Here is a 16,049-nt window from a genome sequence, read left to right on the forward strand (position 1 = left end):
GACCCAGTCAACACAACTGTGAGCTGGAGGCAAATAACTCAGTCCCCAGGAATGATTTTGAGAGGTTCTGTTCATGTCATTTATTTTTGTATCACCAGTGCCTTGTGTACCACTGGCACACAATCATTTGTGCAATGTATAACATTAAAGGGTCATCCCAAGGCCAGGCCAGTTCTGGTGTGAATTCTTGGATTGGAACTGGGTCAGCTGGTTCCTGATAAATCTACTCCTATCCATATAACCCCAACAGGTTAAGGCCAACTTGCACCTTTTCTCTTTTAAGGATGCTTAAGAGAAAGTCCTTTCTGCTTCATTCACCATTACTTCCTGACTGTCCTGTCTGTTCTTAAAACCTTCCCCACAGCCTCTAATGAATGATCCCAACCCTTAAACATAGGGGGCCTCACCAGGGCTACTGCCAGTAGAGAGGAAGGGGCTCAGCCTCTTGGGGTCCAAACCAAACCACTTAATCAAACTGACTACAGAGAGTCTGGACTGTCCAGAAGGAGCTGGGCTTTGAGGGCCACACCTGGAGTGCTAACCTGTGAAATCCATCATAATAATACTTCCTCTCCAGTTGCTCATGCTTGAACTGAAGGCTGGAAATAATTACTTCTTACCATCTTCTTTTATAAAACCATTGGGCAATACTTTTCATAAAGTTTTTATGTTTGTTTGTTTTCTTTATATCTTTAAAATTTTTTTCTACTTGACATGTTAATGAGGTACAGTGTGATGTTTCAATATGGATGCATATTGTGTAACAATTAAATCAGGATACTTAGCATATGCATCACCTTATACCTTTCTTTGTAGTGAGAACATTCAAAATTCTCTCTTCTAGCTATTTTGAAATATACAGGCCGGGTACTGTGGCTCACGCCTGTGATTTCAACACTTTGGGAAGCTGAGATGGGCATATCACTTGAGCCCAGGAGTTCTAGACCAGCCTGGGCAGCATGGCAAAACCCTGTCTCCATAAAAAAATACAAAAAATTAACTGAGCACAGTGGTGCATGCCTGTAGTCCCAGCTACTGGGGAGACTAAGGTGGGAGGATCGCTTGAGGCCAGAAGGTCGAGGCTTCAGTGAGCAGCAGTCACGCCACTGCACTCCAGCTTGGATGACAGAGTGACACCCTGTCTCAAAAAATACAAATTAAAAAATGAAATCTACAATGCATTATTGTTAACTGTAGTGACTCTACTGTACAATAGAACACTAGAACTTGTTCCTCCTATCTAACTGTAACTTTGTATCTGTTGACTAATCTCTCCCTATCTGCCTCCTCCAACCCCAATAAAGTTTGTTGAAATCAGAGACACAGAAAATGAAATGATGATTGCATTAGGCAGCTTTTATAAGCTCCTGATTTCAGTTGGCCTCTTCTCGTTCATTATATTTATCTCACACTGAAACACATCACCTCTCTACTTAGCGGGCTTTGTTCTACTCTGGAGTTGCCTGATTACTGTTCCTGTTCTTTCACATCCTGGGGCAGGTGACATACTGAAAGAGGAGTGGTGCCAGCCACAAGACCTGGACTCTAGTTCACCTCTATTATATTGTGGCTACTCCATTCTGGGCTGGTCACTTTACCTTTCTACATCTCAATTTCCACTAAAATAATAATGCCTGCTCTACCTGTTTCTAGGTTAGCTTTGAGGATCAAAGAGAAAATCTATGAAGGTACTTTCTATTTTTTTTTTTTTTTTTTTGAGACAGAGTCTCACTCTGTCTCACTCTGTCTGGGGTGCAGTGGCCTGATCTCGGCTCACTGCAACCCCTGCTGCCCAGGTTCAAGCAATTCTCCTGCCTCAGCCTCCTGAGTAGCTGGGATTACAGGCGCCTGCCACTGCACCCGGCTAATTTTTGTAGTTTTAGTAGGGACGGGGTTTCGCCATCTTGGCCAGGCTGGTCTTGAACTGCTGACCTTGTGATCCACCCGCCTTGGCCTCCCAAAGTGCTGGCAGGCGTAAGCCACTGTTCCCGGCTTGTGAAAGTACTTTCTAAATCATAAACTAGCAGATATGAAGAATTGCCTGTCCATAATGGTCTCTGATCCAACTAATTTTTCAATTCTGAGATGAACTTTCACCTTTATGTCATATGTTCATTCACAGGACTTTCATCATTCCCTATCTACTTATTGGGCACCTAGTAGGTGACAGGCACTGCACTAAGGGTTAGTGAGTTAAAAGGTGGAACCTTCAACAGCTTCCAGCAAGAATGCCGTGGAGTACACAGGAGTGGTACTCAATCCAGACTGTGGGTGGGAGGGTCTGGGCATCAGAGGAAGAGTCAGAGAATCCTTCCTAAAGTGAGTGGTAGCTTTGTTGAGTCTAAAGGAATCCGAGAAGTTAACGAGGGGCAGGAGGCAGGAGAGGATGGGAGTGTTCCTGGCAGAACAAGTGGTAGGTGAGCCTAGAGATTAGTGTTTCTCGAAGGGGATGCTACTGACATTAGTGTTGTGGGGACAGATGTACTTTTAAGGTACTCTCCCATTCACTGGAGCAGGTTTGGCATCCCTATGCCCAGGCACTAAATGTTAGTAGTTACCCGCCCCCACACATACTGGTATAACAGCCACAGTGCCCCTTCACATTTCTAAATGCATACCCTACTACACCACGGGAGGGGTTGGTACCATTCCTTTGGCTGAGAGCCACTGCTAAAAAAATACATGTGGAATCATCAGAGGCGTTTGAACCAGAGCAACTCCATCTTGAATAGGAGTCAGGTAAAATGAAGCTGAAACCTCCTGGGCTGCATTCCCAGATGGTTAAGGCATTCTAAGTCATAGGATGAGATAGGAGGTCGGCACAACATACAGACCTTGCCGATAAAACAGGTTGTAGTAAAGGAACTGGCCTAAACCCACCAAAACCAAGATGGCCACGAGAGTGACTTCTGGTCCTCCTCACTGTTACACTCCCACCAGCGCAGTGACAGTTTACAAATGCCATGGCAACGTTAGGAAGTTACCCTATATGATCAAAAAAGAGGAGGCATGAATAATCCACCGCTTGTTTAGCATATCATCAAGAAATAACCATATAAATGGGCAACCAGCAGCCCCTGGGGCTGCTCTGCCTATGGAGTAGCCGTTCTTTTATTCCTTTACTTTCTTTATAAACTTGCTTTTGCTTTGCACTATGGACTCGCCCTGAATTCTTACCTGCCGGAGATCCAAGAACGCTCTCTTGGGGTCTGGATTGGGACTGCTTTCCAGTAACAGAATTCTTACGAACTGGAGTGTGACTAGGGAGGACAGAAGGTAGAAAATAATCAGGAAGCAGACGCCGGATTGTAAATTACCTTGTATGCCATCCTAAGATGTTTACTTTCTGGGATACATTTTCTTGAGCAGGGATAGGCAGACTGTATATAAAGTGCATTGGATTGAACTTGGCACATCATACAGGGTCAGTAAATACTGGATCACTATCTCTCATGCTCCTGCCAATCCCAATTTAGTAGCATATATCCTCTTCTTATGCATAGGCACTGTCTGTATACTTCCCCAGTGCACAAATCATAGACTGACTGATGACAGTTTAGCTCTAATCTCCATTCAGCTGGAGGGAAACAGTGGGGAGAGGCAAGACAGCTCCAAGAAGTCAATAAGGTGTGCAGTGGCTGTAATCCCAAGAATCTTGGGCTCTTCTCTGCCCTTGAGACCCCTCAAGTCCGACCACTTGAGACCACAATACGGGAAACTCCAACTCAGAAACATAACCAGCAGCCACTATCACCATCTACATACCTGTTTTCAGGAAGTGCCAAGGAGATGATGCTTGGCACTTCGGTGGAGGCCTCCCACAGTTACCCAAGCCCCAACTTATAAACAGTTGGTTTCATTTGCCAAGACATACGTTAAAAACGAGGCTGCATTTTCCTATAATAAGCAGTATTATGTGTGTTTGTTAGATTCTGAGCCCCCAAAACCCATTTAACTCATATAGTAGTTAAGCCATGGTGGTGAGGGTATTCGAAACTCAGCTATCCTATGTAATGCTATTTCCAGGGAAGAGATATTCCCAATTCCAGGTAAAAGATCAGAAATGGATATCACCTGCATTTGTTCTACCTTTACCCCAGGCTTCCGCTATACTTAGGTATTACTCTCAGGTCCCATGAGCCATCTCATGCCTTTGACTGTGCTGCACTCAGTGCCTGAAATGCTCCGCATGCCTCCCTGGCCCTTCATATCCCTTCTATGGGCACCTAGAGCATTTGCTTTCTCTTGCTGTTAAGCGTTTATCACTCTGAATTGCAATTGCCTGCTTATCAACCCATCTCCCACACTAGATTGTGATGTCCCTGAGGGCTCAGAAATATTAAATTATTCTCTATATCCTCAGTGCCTACTCAGTGCTTGGAACACACAACACTCAACAAGTGTTCATTGGAATGAATGATTGAATGAGTAAGTTAACATCCTCTGGCTAGAAGCCCAGCAACAAGACCAAAGATCTCTCCCACTTCTCCACCTTCAGAGAACAGAGACCTGGTCTAGTTATAGGTCCCAAGACTCTGGGTTGACTGGAAGAAGAGAATGAGAGAGATCAGGAGAAAGAATGTGTTGGGGGAGGGGTCAGCATTCGATGAATTTGGCTTTGGGATAGGCTTAGTAGCAGAATGAGAAGAAGAAAGGACTCCTGTCATAGTAAGTCAGACACCTGTCTGATGGCCTGTCTTAGAAAAAAGATATTGTAAAACTCAGTGGGGGTAGCCTGCTTCTAGTTTTAGGAGTTGGTCCTAATTAAACTGTAACTTCTAAAGCAGAACATATGTCCACACAAAACCTTGTACACAAATGTTTATAGCAGCACTGTTCATAATGGCCAAAAAGTGGAAACAACCCAGTGTCCATTGGCTGATGAACAGATGAACAAAAGGTGCTAAATTCATGCAATGGAAAATCGTTCAGCCATACAAAAGAATGAAATAGTGACACATGCTACCACATGGATGAACTTGGAAAACATTCTGCCAAGTGAAAAGAGCAAGACACACAAGACCACACATTATATGATTCCAGTCCAGAACAGGGAAACCTTTAGCAACAGAAAGGTTTAGATTAGTGATTGCTTAGGACTGTGGGGATGTGATGTGGGAGGGAAGAGAGTGATAGCTAAAGAGTATTTAGTATAGCTAAAGAGTGATAGCTAAAGTGATAGCTAAAGAGTTGGATGTTTGTTTGTTTGTTTGTTTGTCTGAGGTGATGAAAATGTTCCAAAATTGGCTGTGGTAGTAGTTGCCCACATCTATGAATATACTAAAAACCATTACATTGTACACTTTAAATGGGTGAATTGTATGGTATGTGAATTACAATTCAATGAAGCTTTAAAAAAAATCTGCAAAACTTCTAAAGCAGGGTGTTAACTGGGATTTTGAGAACTGTGTATCACCTAAAATGGCACGCCAAAATTGGCATGTATGTGCATTTCTGAGGTCTGTCAATTTTGCTGTTTTCTCTATGATCCCCCTCCTCCTACTACTGCCAAAGGTGATCGATCATCACTGCTCTGCAGAGCTGAGGCCCCTTCAAAGGCTCACTGTAATGCTTGACTGTGTGGAAAGAATGTGATAAATATTCATGTAATCAAATATGCAGATGCCCAGTTTTTTAAAATAAACATTATTAGCAATCCCTTTGAAACTAGTAACTAAACAAGGAATAGGATGCAATACTGTTCCCTGCCTTTATTGTTGTAGAAAAAGGAACGGTTGTGAATTCTACGCTGATATGTAAGATTTTTTATTCTAAACTATTATTTGTAATCTGGAGACCTAATCACTATTATATAGCTACTTGCTGATCATTTTTACATTATTAATACCTTTTAAAACTAAGTTTCATGACTTGGCAGGAAATTAAGTCAAATATGTTATTTGTCAAGTTTCTCAACTTTTTACTGAAAACTTCGTGATCAGAAAAAGAAAAGGGTCTGGTTATCCCCGAATCAAAAAATGTACCATATGATTTTTCTCTAAATCATTAGAACCACAAAAAGCAGAGAAATGTCATTGCATGATTTGACTTTGTGGAACCATATTTTATCGACCCTGCCCTGGGTAAACACCAAGAGAGGAAAATTAGTAGGGGCTTGTGGAACTGGACTGTTTTGTTTGTTTGTTTGTTTGTTTGTTTGTTGCATTAAAAAAAATTATGTGTTTCAAGCTACTTGAGACATCTAAGAAAATCAATCATCTCTCTTTCTAACAAGCAAGTGTGTGCTCTCACACTCACACAAAGCACTTCTCTAAATGTGAACTTTTCATTTTGAGGTACCATATGCCTTCTCCCTAGAATCTATTCTCACTGTGTTCACCGTTTGCGTCCCAGCACTCCTTCCGTCTGATCTGTAGCACTCCCTGTACCTGCCCCAGCTGCGTTGCGCGGAGACTGCACTGGTCGCCTCTCCCCTGGTTAATCCTGCAGTCACTTTCTGGTGATGGAGCCCAGCACGAGAGCATGGAAACAGCTGACTGCTGACTCAGAGGGAAAGCAAGCCACCCACGAATCTCATTGCAGCTCGCTGCTGCATCCCTATCCCATAATCCCTTGCCTGGTTTGCTGCAGTCTTTTCAACAGACGCTCAGTGAGAAAAAGATGTCCTGTAAGATCAAGACCGATTGGTGTGAATACTGAAGGGGGTCTTCCACTTGTTAATGACCCAGAAACATTCCTGCGACTTTCCAGCCTTCTCTTATTTCCTCCATTTTTCTCTTCCTCTGTTCTGTGCATCAACTGGCACATCACTACTTAGAGCAGAAGATATGCTGGGCTTCTGATGATGGCTGCACTGCATGGTAGGGAATTTTAACCAGTCTCTTTGCATGGTGCTTCCCAACTTGAGGTGTTAGCAGAAACGTGCGTTGTTCTTTTGGATTGCCGCGTAGCTGCAGCGACAGACTTGGGGAGCATTTGATGCCTCGTTGATTAGTCTGTCTGTCTTCAGAAATGGGTAGGTCCTAAATGTTCAGACTGCTTAGCCAGGTGGGTAACTGATTTCTCCTGCTCTCTCGGTTCTTTTTTTCTCCCCTCATCTCTCATGGCGATGCTGCATCCTCTGTAGCTGTAAAATAGAGACCCATTCTTTGCTTAAACAAAGGCACCAAATTAACAAGTATGGGGAGAAAGTCATGCAAGATTTTCTTATCAAGTTCTAATGTGATCTGACTAGATTTGTATTTTTACCAGTCTTTATTTTAGTGTGTATCTTGGCTTGTTTTAAACAGAAGAATTTTGCCCCCTGCATCTCTCCGTTGGGTGCAAACATGGAGATGAAATGTTTAATTTGCAGGATTCCTTCCCCGCTGCCCCAGGGTGGAGGAGAACGTGCGACCCTCCCCCACTCTGTCCTCTATTAAAGAACCCTGGGGTTGAGTTCCATGGCTGGCAGTTACCATTGGAAACCCATTCATTCATAATGCATGACTCGACCCTCTGAATTCTGAATGCCATTGAGGGCCAGCAAACAAACATGTAGGAGATAATTTGTTTTTTTCTGACAATTTTTTTTCCTGCCTTTCAAGTACAGTCAAATCTGGGTGGAGCTCAATGATAGCATTAGACAGGAAAAAAAAAAAAATCCTTGAGTTTTGGATTGGTCCTTAGGTTTGCTTCCTGAAACAGTGGGGATTATTTTTGTGTCAGAGCTTTTTCTACAAGTATGCCCCACCCTGTCATTATTCCTTCTTTTTGGGGGGATAGGAGAGCGAGTAGCAAGGCTGTTTGTTTTAAATTAAAAATTGAATGTTAATAAATGGATTTCTGAACCAAAAGATAAAATGGTTTTTTTGTCTAATGGAAAAGATAGTTTCAATGTAATAGCTTTCAGAATGAAGTGTTTAAAAGATTGTTTCTCTAGCTTAGATCATGTTACAGCAGTTTTATTCGTTACGAAAATTTGTTTTAAAAGAAGGTTTTAAACTCCAGTATATATGTAAGGAGAGCCATTTGTTCATGCAGAATTCTTCAAATGACTTATTAAGTGTTAGGATTCAGTTCTGCCTAGTGTGAATCTGTTTTCTGGTGTCTTTCATTATTTCAGGCACAGGCTTGAGTCCCACTGTTCCTAACCCACTATAATGTTAAATAATGCACGCCCCTCCCGAGCAGCACACAATGAGAAGTTTCATGTGTGCTGTGGTATGAGAAAGCAGCTTTCGGATGCAGAGACATGAGTAGTAACCCTTCCTAAACCTTTAAGTGTTTCTGTCCAATTTTCTCATAGGAAGACACAAGCGATTTGCATTGGAAAGCTTAAAACACAGCTGAATGTAAAAATTTTCTCTGATAGAACATGCTGTTTCAAGATATACGAATGCGTGTATGTAACTCACACATTTTTTAAAAGGAGACTAAAATCTATATACATTTTTTGCCATAGTTAATACTATAGTCCTGCAATGACTTAATTATTTTTTTATTGTGACAAAAGCTTCATGGATTTTGTTGCTTGTGAAATAAAGTTAAAACACTCATTCTTTGTCTTACTAAGAAATGAAAATGTTCTTTATCTGGGTATCCTTAAGCATTAATTTCTACATACTTAGGCCTTTCTTTTATCTCTTTTTATTAGGTAGGGGAAAATCCCAAATATGTAGCAATTTTTAAGACTCCCTTTTGCCTCTTTTAATTATTTCTCTTATAAAACTAAGACTACCCAAATATTTTATATATTATTGAAATGTATAGAAGAGAAATACTTTTGAATTTTAAAAAATTTGCTGCCAAATTGTTTACTGTCGTAGTTTTTTCTTCAAAAAATGTGACTTGAATTACTTCCTACTACAGCAAAATGATGATTTGCACATACCTGTGACAGCCTTTTTCTTTAATCTCTGGTGCCATCTCTGTCCCTTTATTACTTATACAAAGGCTTTAGTTCAGAGTGGAATTTGCTCCATTATAGGGTTGGCTATTAGGGTTTTCTGAATATTTTTATTGTGCAGATGGTCTGAATTCAACGGATTAGATTTCCTCATAGAATTTGGAGCTTTAGATTGGACCAGAAAGTGAGAAAATAATGAGCCAAGTATTCAAATAGCATCATTGCAGGAAACAGATTTCTGCTTTTAGTATGCAAATCTTTCTATTCCCTTTTACTTTACCTCTTCTGTCTTCACATTCTCGACAGCCTCCATTTTTCCATTAAGTGCTTATTATTATTATTTTTAAACATTATTAATTTAAGTACTTAATTCTAATCAACAACAGAATTAAATAATGTGCTTCCTGTATACCGGGAGCAAAAAGGAGGTTCCTATTATGTAGAGCTGTGTCTCTTAGTTGTGTTGTGAAATAATTTTCTCCTTTCCCGTCTTGCTAGTTTCTTCCAACCCCTAGAAAGGTACCAGCACTTAGCTCCCTTGCTGATCTCTACCTTTTTTGTGGTCCCAGAATACTTGACCTCTTTGTGTAGTCCCCAAGCAAAGCAAGGGAGGAGACCTGGCAAAGTGATGGATGTAGAGAGAGGAGACCCCAAGCATCTTGACTGTCCCAGAGTGCTGTGAGATGAATGTCTATTAGCCTGACCACTTAACATTCCACCACACAGACCCAGCTTGATCTTAACAATTGCTGCCAAAGGTGAGGCAATGGCCTTCTTTATATACTAAAGAAAGAGGTAGGGGAAATAATAAGGGGAAATATGTCTTCATGACATATCATAAAGACAAGTCAGGGGCTCAGCTTAAAAATCAGCTTCCATTTGGTAAAAACCAATTCATCTGAGGAAGCTGTCATACATCTGACTCTGAAAATAAGGAGAAAAAGAACCTTGGAGAGCTTGGACACACCCTGCCTGAAGACAAAAGTTAAAGGAGATGGCTTTTGAATGCCTTCCCCCCAAACACACACACACACACACACACACACACACACACACATACACACACACACACATCATCATCATCATCATCATCATCAGGAAAGATAATGCATCTAGCCTTCTGATTTACAAAATGGCCCATCTGGGATAGAGGCTTGATTTAACTGGAAATGGGTCACCCTGTTTTAATTTCACTAAAGATTGTCCTCTTTTCTTCTAATTGAGTCCTCAGTAACAATCCAATTCAATTGCAGGCAAATAATAATAGGCTCATGATTTTAAACATTACAAATACCTTTTTCATCGTTTTAATTTATGCCACATGTTCTGGCAGGTACAGGGTAGCATATTGTGATTTATAGATAATCCAAATGGTTCAGGATTTCCTTTCTATAAATGTACCAGAAGATTTGTAATTGCTTGGAAAGCAGATGTTTGCATGTCTGCATGAGAACAATAAAAAATGGGCCGGGCCGGGCACAGTGACTCATGCCTGTAATCCCAGCATTTTAAGAGGCCAAGGCTGGCGGATTGCTTGAGCCCAGTGGTTCGAGACCAGCCTGGCCAATATGGTGAAACCCTGTCTCTACTAAAAATACAAAAATTAGCCGGGTGTGGTGGGGCACACCTGTAATCCCAGCTAGGCTGGAGGCTGAGGTAGGAGAATCACTTGAACCTGGGAGGTGGAGGTTGTGGTGAGCTGAGATCACACCACTGTACTCCAACCTGGGAGACAGAGGGAGAATATGTCTTAGGGAGAGAAAAAGAAAAAGGCATCTTAATAAATAAATCCAACTAAAGTGGCACCAAAGAGAAGCAATAACCCAGGAATACCATAAAATTAGACAGTAGGAATGTAGTTGAGTATCTTTAGGATGATGTATAATCAAATATGTGACCTCTTACCCACAAATCACTTGTTAAAATTTTATTTTTTAGCAGAATCTTGGCCTCTGTTACCCTACCACATTCCCTAGAACAGGCAGACAAGATTTTGCCAGCTCCCTCCCCTCCTCAAGAAGAGCGATTTAACATTGGCTTTTCTCTGCCATTCTTTATTCCTGCTCTTCCTCACTGTGGTGTCAGCAATAAAGAGTCTGGATAGTTTTCTGATTGAAACGGTATAATTTGGGATGGAAATGTGGTCTAAATCTTAGAATTGTGGACATAGGCATTTTTCTTTCATTTCAGCTTCTCCTATCAAGTTCTTTTGCATTCAGTGGTTAATTTCCACCACATTGTAGGAGATTTGAGAAAGTGAGCCAGGAAAAACACCAGAGATGATGTGAGGGAAGAAACGCTGGAGCCGGATTTTTGTATGCCCAAGGATTTTGTTATGTGATCATTGAATTGCTTTTCCCACAACAAGCTCTGTTTAGTTGGCAAGCCCCCATTAATAAGGGATTTATGTGCCAACCTTTTTAGGCTTTTTATTTCCATGCATATGTGTCTGTAATTGCCCAATGGTTCTTCTTGCCCAGTGCACAGATACAGCCGATTTACCAAGACAACAGTATTGCAATAGAGAAAGAGTTTAATAAATGCAGAGCCAGCTAAGTGGAAGACTGGATTTTATTACTCAAATCAGACTTCCCCAAAATTCCAAGACAAGGGTTTTTCAAGGGTGGTTTGGTGGGCAGGGGGCTAGGGAATGGGAAGTGTTGATTGCTTGGGTCAGGGATGAAATCATAGGCGGTTGAAGCCGTCTTCTGGCTGTCTTCACTTCCTGGATGGAATTACAAAACTCGTGGAGCCAGCTTACTGCTCTGGGTGATGCCAGCTGGTCCCTCAGAATACAGGGTCTGAAAAATATCTCGAACACCAATCTTAGGTTTTACAATAGTGACTTTTTTTATTTTTTATTTTATTTATTTATTCAATAAAATCCAGACCCTGCACAATACAATAGTGATGTTATCTATAGGAGCAACTGGGGAGGGTAGGAATCTTGCTTCCTGTGGCTACAGGGCTCCTGACTGAACCATAATTCTAACCTTGTGGCTAATTTGTTAGTTTTGTGTTGTTGTTGTTGTTTTTGAGATAGAGTCTTGCTCTGTCGCCCAGGCTGGAGTGCAGTGGTGTGACTCTGCTCAATGCAAGCTCCGCCTCCCGGGTTCATGCCATCCTCCCGCCTCTGCCTCCTGAGTAGCTAGGACTACAGGTGCTCGCCACCACGCTTGGCGAATTTTTTGTATTTTTAGTAGAAATGGGGTTTCACTGTATTAGCCAGGATGGTCTCGATCTCCTGACCTCGTGATCTGCCTGTCTTGGCCTCCCAAAGTGCTGGGATTACAGGTGTGAGCCACCGCGCCTGGTCTTATTTGTTAGTTTTATAAAGGTGGTTTTTATCCTGAGCAAGGAGGGGCTTGTTTCAGGAACGGGCTGTTATCATTCCTGTTTTAAAGTTAAACTATAAACTAAATTGCTCCCAAAGTTAGTTTGGCCTGCATCCAGGAATAAACAAGGACAGCATGGAGGTTAGAAGGAAGATGGAGTCAGCTATGTCAGATTCCTTTCACTGTCACAGTTTTTGTATGCCAGATTTTTCTCACTGTCATAATTTTTGTGAAGGTGCTTTCATGTACTCAATAGTTCTGCTTCTTTTTCTGCATCTGTGAACATGTTAAAATATGTCACTAATGTTTACCCTCTGGATGATGGCTTATGTTGCTGAGCATTAGACTATCACATGGGAGGCTGGGCCTCCCAGGTGGTTCACGCCTGTAATCCCAGCACTTTGGGAGGCTGAAGCAAGAGGATCACTTGAGCCCAAGAGTCCAAAACCAGCTGAGCAACATAGTGGGACACCTTCTCTGCAAAAAATACAAAAATTAGCTGGGCATGGTGGTGCCCACTTGTGGTCGCAGCTACTTGGGAGGCTGAGGTGGGACTTTCACTTGAGCCTTGGAGGTGGAGGTTGCAGTGGGCTGTGATCACGTCACTGCACTGCAGTGGGCTGTGATCACGTCACTCAGACTCTCTGCCTGAGTGACAGAGAGAGACCCTGTCTTAAAAAGAAAAAAAAAGACTATCACATAGGGAAGCAGGTAATGTCCGAGGTCAGATGCAAACATTCAGATGACCAGCAACAACCATACTCTTTATCATGGAATTCAGCAAGTGCTGCTCTTTGCTGCTGCTGTGAATAAGTCCATTTCCATGTTATATTTTGCTAGTTTGATTCATTCAAAAATAATGTCTACTATGTTCCAGGACCCTTCTAGGTGCTGGAACTACTGCAGTGAATAGTCAGACACAAATCCGTGCCCTTGTGGGCCTTACATTCTAGGGGGAGGGCGGAGACGATATCAAAAATATATAAATTGCATAGTATGTCGGAAGGCTTAGTGCCAGCAGCTATAACAAAAATGCCATAGATTGGATGACTTAAACAAAAAGAATGTATTGTTTCACAGTCCTAGAGGTTAGGAAATCTGAGATCAGGGTGCCAGCATGGTGGGTTCTAGTGAGGCCCTCTTCTGGCTTTATAGGCAGATGGCCCACATGGCAAAGAGCGGACAGAGTGGGAAAGCAGTCCCCCTCTTATCTCCTCTTACAGGGGCACTGATCCCCTCATAAGGGCTCTACCCTGATGACCTAATCACCTCCCAAAGGCCTCACCTCCTGATCCCATCACACTGGGGGCACTGGGGGTTAGGGCTTCAACATATGAATTTGGGAGGGACACAGACATGGGATCTGTAACAGGAGGTGACCAGTGCTATGGAGAAAAACCAAGCAACGACCGGGGATAGCAGTGCTAGGTAACTGGTGGCAAGATGCAGTTTTGAACAGAATGGTTGGAGTGAGCAGGTGACACTGAGCTGGACAAAGGGGAGTGAGCTTCTTTGTAAGGGGTCTTGCTGTTTGTTTTCCACAGACAGGGAACCTCGGCTAGTCATCCATATGAAAACTCTCATTGGCTAAGGTCAATGTCAGACTAATGTTGACCATTTGTATTATTTTAAAGTGGTTCTTTCTGCCTTTGCTACCATTTCCTTTCTACTGGCTTTTTGTCAATGTGTCTGATGTTAGTTCCTACATCCAAAAGCATTCGGGCTTCTTTACAGGCAAAGTCCACCCCAGGCATGTTTTCACACGGATCCCTTCAGAAGTTAGTTTTGCAACTCTCCAGCATTTAGAAGAGCAGTTCTATATTCTGATCTCTTTCATTATAGTGCACTGACTTCCACTGGTTATGTAGGTAAGAAGGGTCTCTGACAATTTAGAAAGCAAGATGGGAAAGGAGACCAGCAAAGCATCTAGATGAAACATTTGTTGCTTTTTTAATCAAGGAGACCAGAAACTGTGGTAGTGCCCCAACTCATTGATTGAAGGCTATTGTATATTGAGTGTATTCCTCATGGCATATTTGGACTGATTCAAACTTCCCACAGTGCCTATTAGCTCATTCTGTGCCTCAGTTCTTCTGAGCACATGGTCCCATTAGGAGCAGTCAAATTTTCTTCCTAGTGCCGGTATCCAGGGAAGGATATTATCCTGGCAAATTTGGGGATCTTTGGGGATTGGAAAACTTTTGTGTTGATTCTGGGAGTTCTAAAAATCCAGATGCCTTCAACAGGTCACTCGTGACAGATCTGTGATACTGTCATGATTTTAAATTAGTGTTAATGAGTAAACTTAATTAATTTACCATGCAAATTAACAATACTACAATACAGAGACTTGCTCTCACCCACTACAATAATTATCAGAAAGTTAGAATGAAATGTTTTCATTTTCGGCTTTAGAGCGCAAAATATTGGCTCAAGAAATTTCATTTAGTCAATGTATATCATTTGATTAAAACAAATTTTTTTCTTGCCCCAAATCCAAAATTGTAAGGTTAAAAAAAAGGAGTAAAATTCAGTATGATGCTTTCTCTCTGCTTTTTTCAATACCCAGCATGGCTCTGATTATTTCAAAGGGTACTATGAAAAATTTCAAAAGCTATTCAAAATAAAATTATTTTTAACTGATTTCAATGGAAAAGTTTAACATCTTTTTAAAGAAAATATGGAACACTTCACAAATTTGCATGCCATTCTTGCTCAGGGGCAATATTTTCTGTATCATTCAAATTTTAGTGCCACCAAAGTGAGCACTCTTGCCATTTTTACTAGTTACACACATACACACACTGTCTCTAGTGAAGTGTTAAACTTACATCATTGATTTATCAGATAAGGCAGAAAACTTGAAATCTGACCTTTCTGATTCACTGATTTTACTAAATGACCTTGGGCCAGTCATTGAAACCCTGAGCATTGGTTTTGATTAAGACAGACAAGTCCATTCCTCCCCTAGTCTGATGTCATAGGGATGTGGTTAAGAAAACAGACAGGCTCCCAACATTTTGAGCCCCTGAGAGATGAGCTACTTTAGAGAAACACTCTATGGAAAGTCTAGCAGATAATGGTGGCTGATTGGATGTCATACCTACACGTTTAACTATGCAATGAGTTCTGTCTGAATGTGTCACTCTTGTATAGCAGGTGCTTCACAAGGTTCTATATGTTATTTTATTTTATTGTTTTATTTTGAGTCAGAGTCTCATTCTGTCACCCAGGCTGGAGTGCAGGGGCATGCTAACGGCTCATTGCAGCCTTGACCTCCCGAGCTCAAGCAATCCTCCCACCTCAGCCTCCTGAGCAGCTGGGACTATATATGTGTGCCACCATGCCTGGCTAATTTTTTTTTTTTTTTTTTTTTGAGACAGAGTCTCGCTCTGTCACCAGGCTGGAGTGTAGTGGCACGATCTGTGCTCACTGCAACCTCCGCCTCCCAGGTTCAAGCGATTCTCCTGCCTCAGCCTCCTGAGTAGCTGGGACTACAGGTGTGTGCCACCACGCCCAGCTAATTTTTATATTTTTGGTAGAGATGGAGTTTTACCATGTTGACCAGGATGGTCTCGATCTCTTGACCTTGATATCTACCCACCTCGGCCTCCCAAAGTGCTGGGATTACAGGTGTGAGCCACTGCGCCCGACCTTTTTTTTGTATTTTTTTGTAGAGATGGGGATTCACCATGTTGCCCAGGCTGCTCTTGAACTCCTGGGCTCAAGTGATCTGTTCACCTGAACTCCCAAAGTGCTGGGATTACAGGCGTGAGAGATGGCACCCAGCCTGTTTTTAAATCATACTCTTTAATGAACTTATCTAAAAGGTACAGAGTTGGAAAATGGGTGTGTCATGGTTGTAA

General features: G+C 41.9%; 1 protein-coding gene and 1 pseudogene across 47 annotated transcripts in view; one reads left to right on the forward strand and one right to left on the reverse strand.

The window, feature by feature from the left end:
- Positions 1 to 16,049, forward strand: part of TRIM2 (tripartite motif containing 2) — a 186,376-nt gene that overhangs the window by 99,200 nt on the left and 71,127 nt on the right. For 8 of the 47 annotated variants that reach the window (XM_065545600.1, XM_074040630.1, XM_074040645.1 and 5 more), the window contains exon 1: positions 6,593 to 6,821. The exons of 38 other annotated variants lie outside the window; for them this stretch is intronic. In XM_065545600.1, coding sequence (XP_065401672.1) covers positions 6,819 to 6,821 — 3 coding nt within the window. In that variant the 5' untranslated portion in view covers positions 6,593 to 6,818. Of the gene's footprint in view, positions 1 to 6,592; positions 6,977 to 16,049 lie in introns of those variants that run through there. One more of the 47 variants, XM_074040637.1, reaches the window with a different exon arrangement.
- LOC123573758 (U6 spliceosomal RNA) lies at positions 14,858 to 14,952 on the reverse strand (annotated as a pseudogene).

This window comes from Macaca fascicularis, chromosome 5 (genome assembly GCF_037993035.2).
Source record: "Macaca fascicularis isolate 582-1 chromosome 5, T2T-MFA8v1.1".
NCBI lineage: Eukaryota > Metazoa > Chordata > Mammalia > Primates > Cercopithecidae > Macaca > Macaca fascicularis.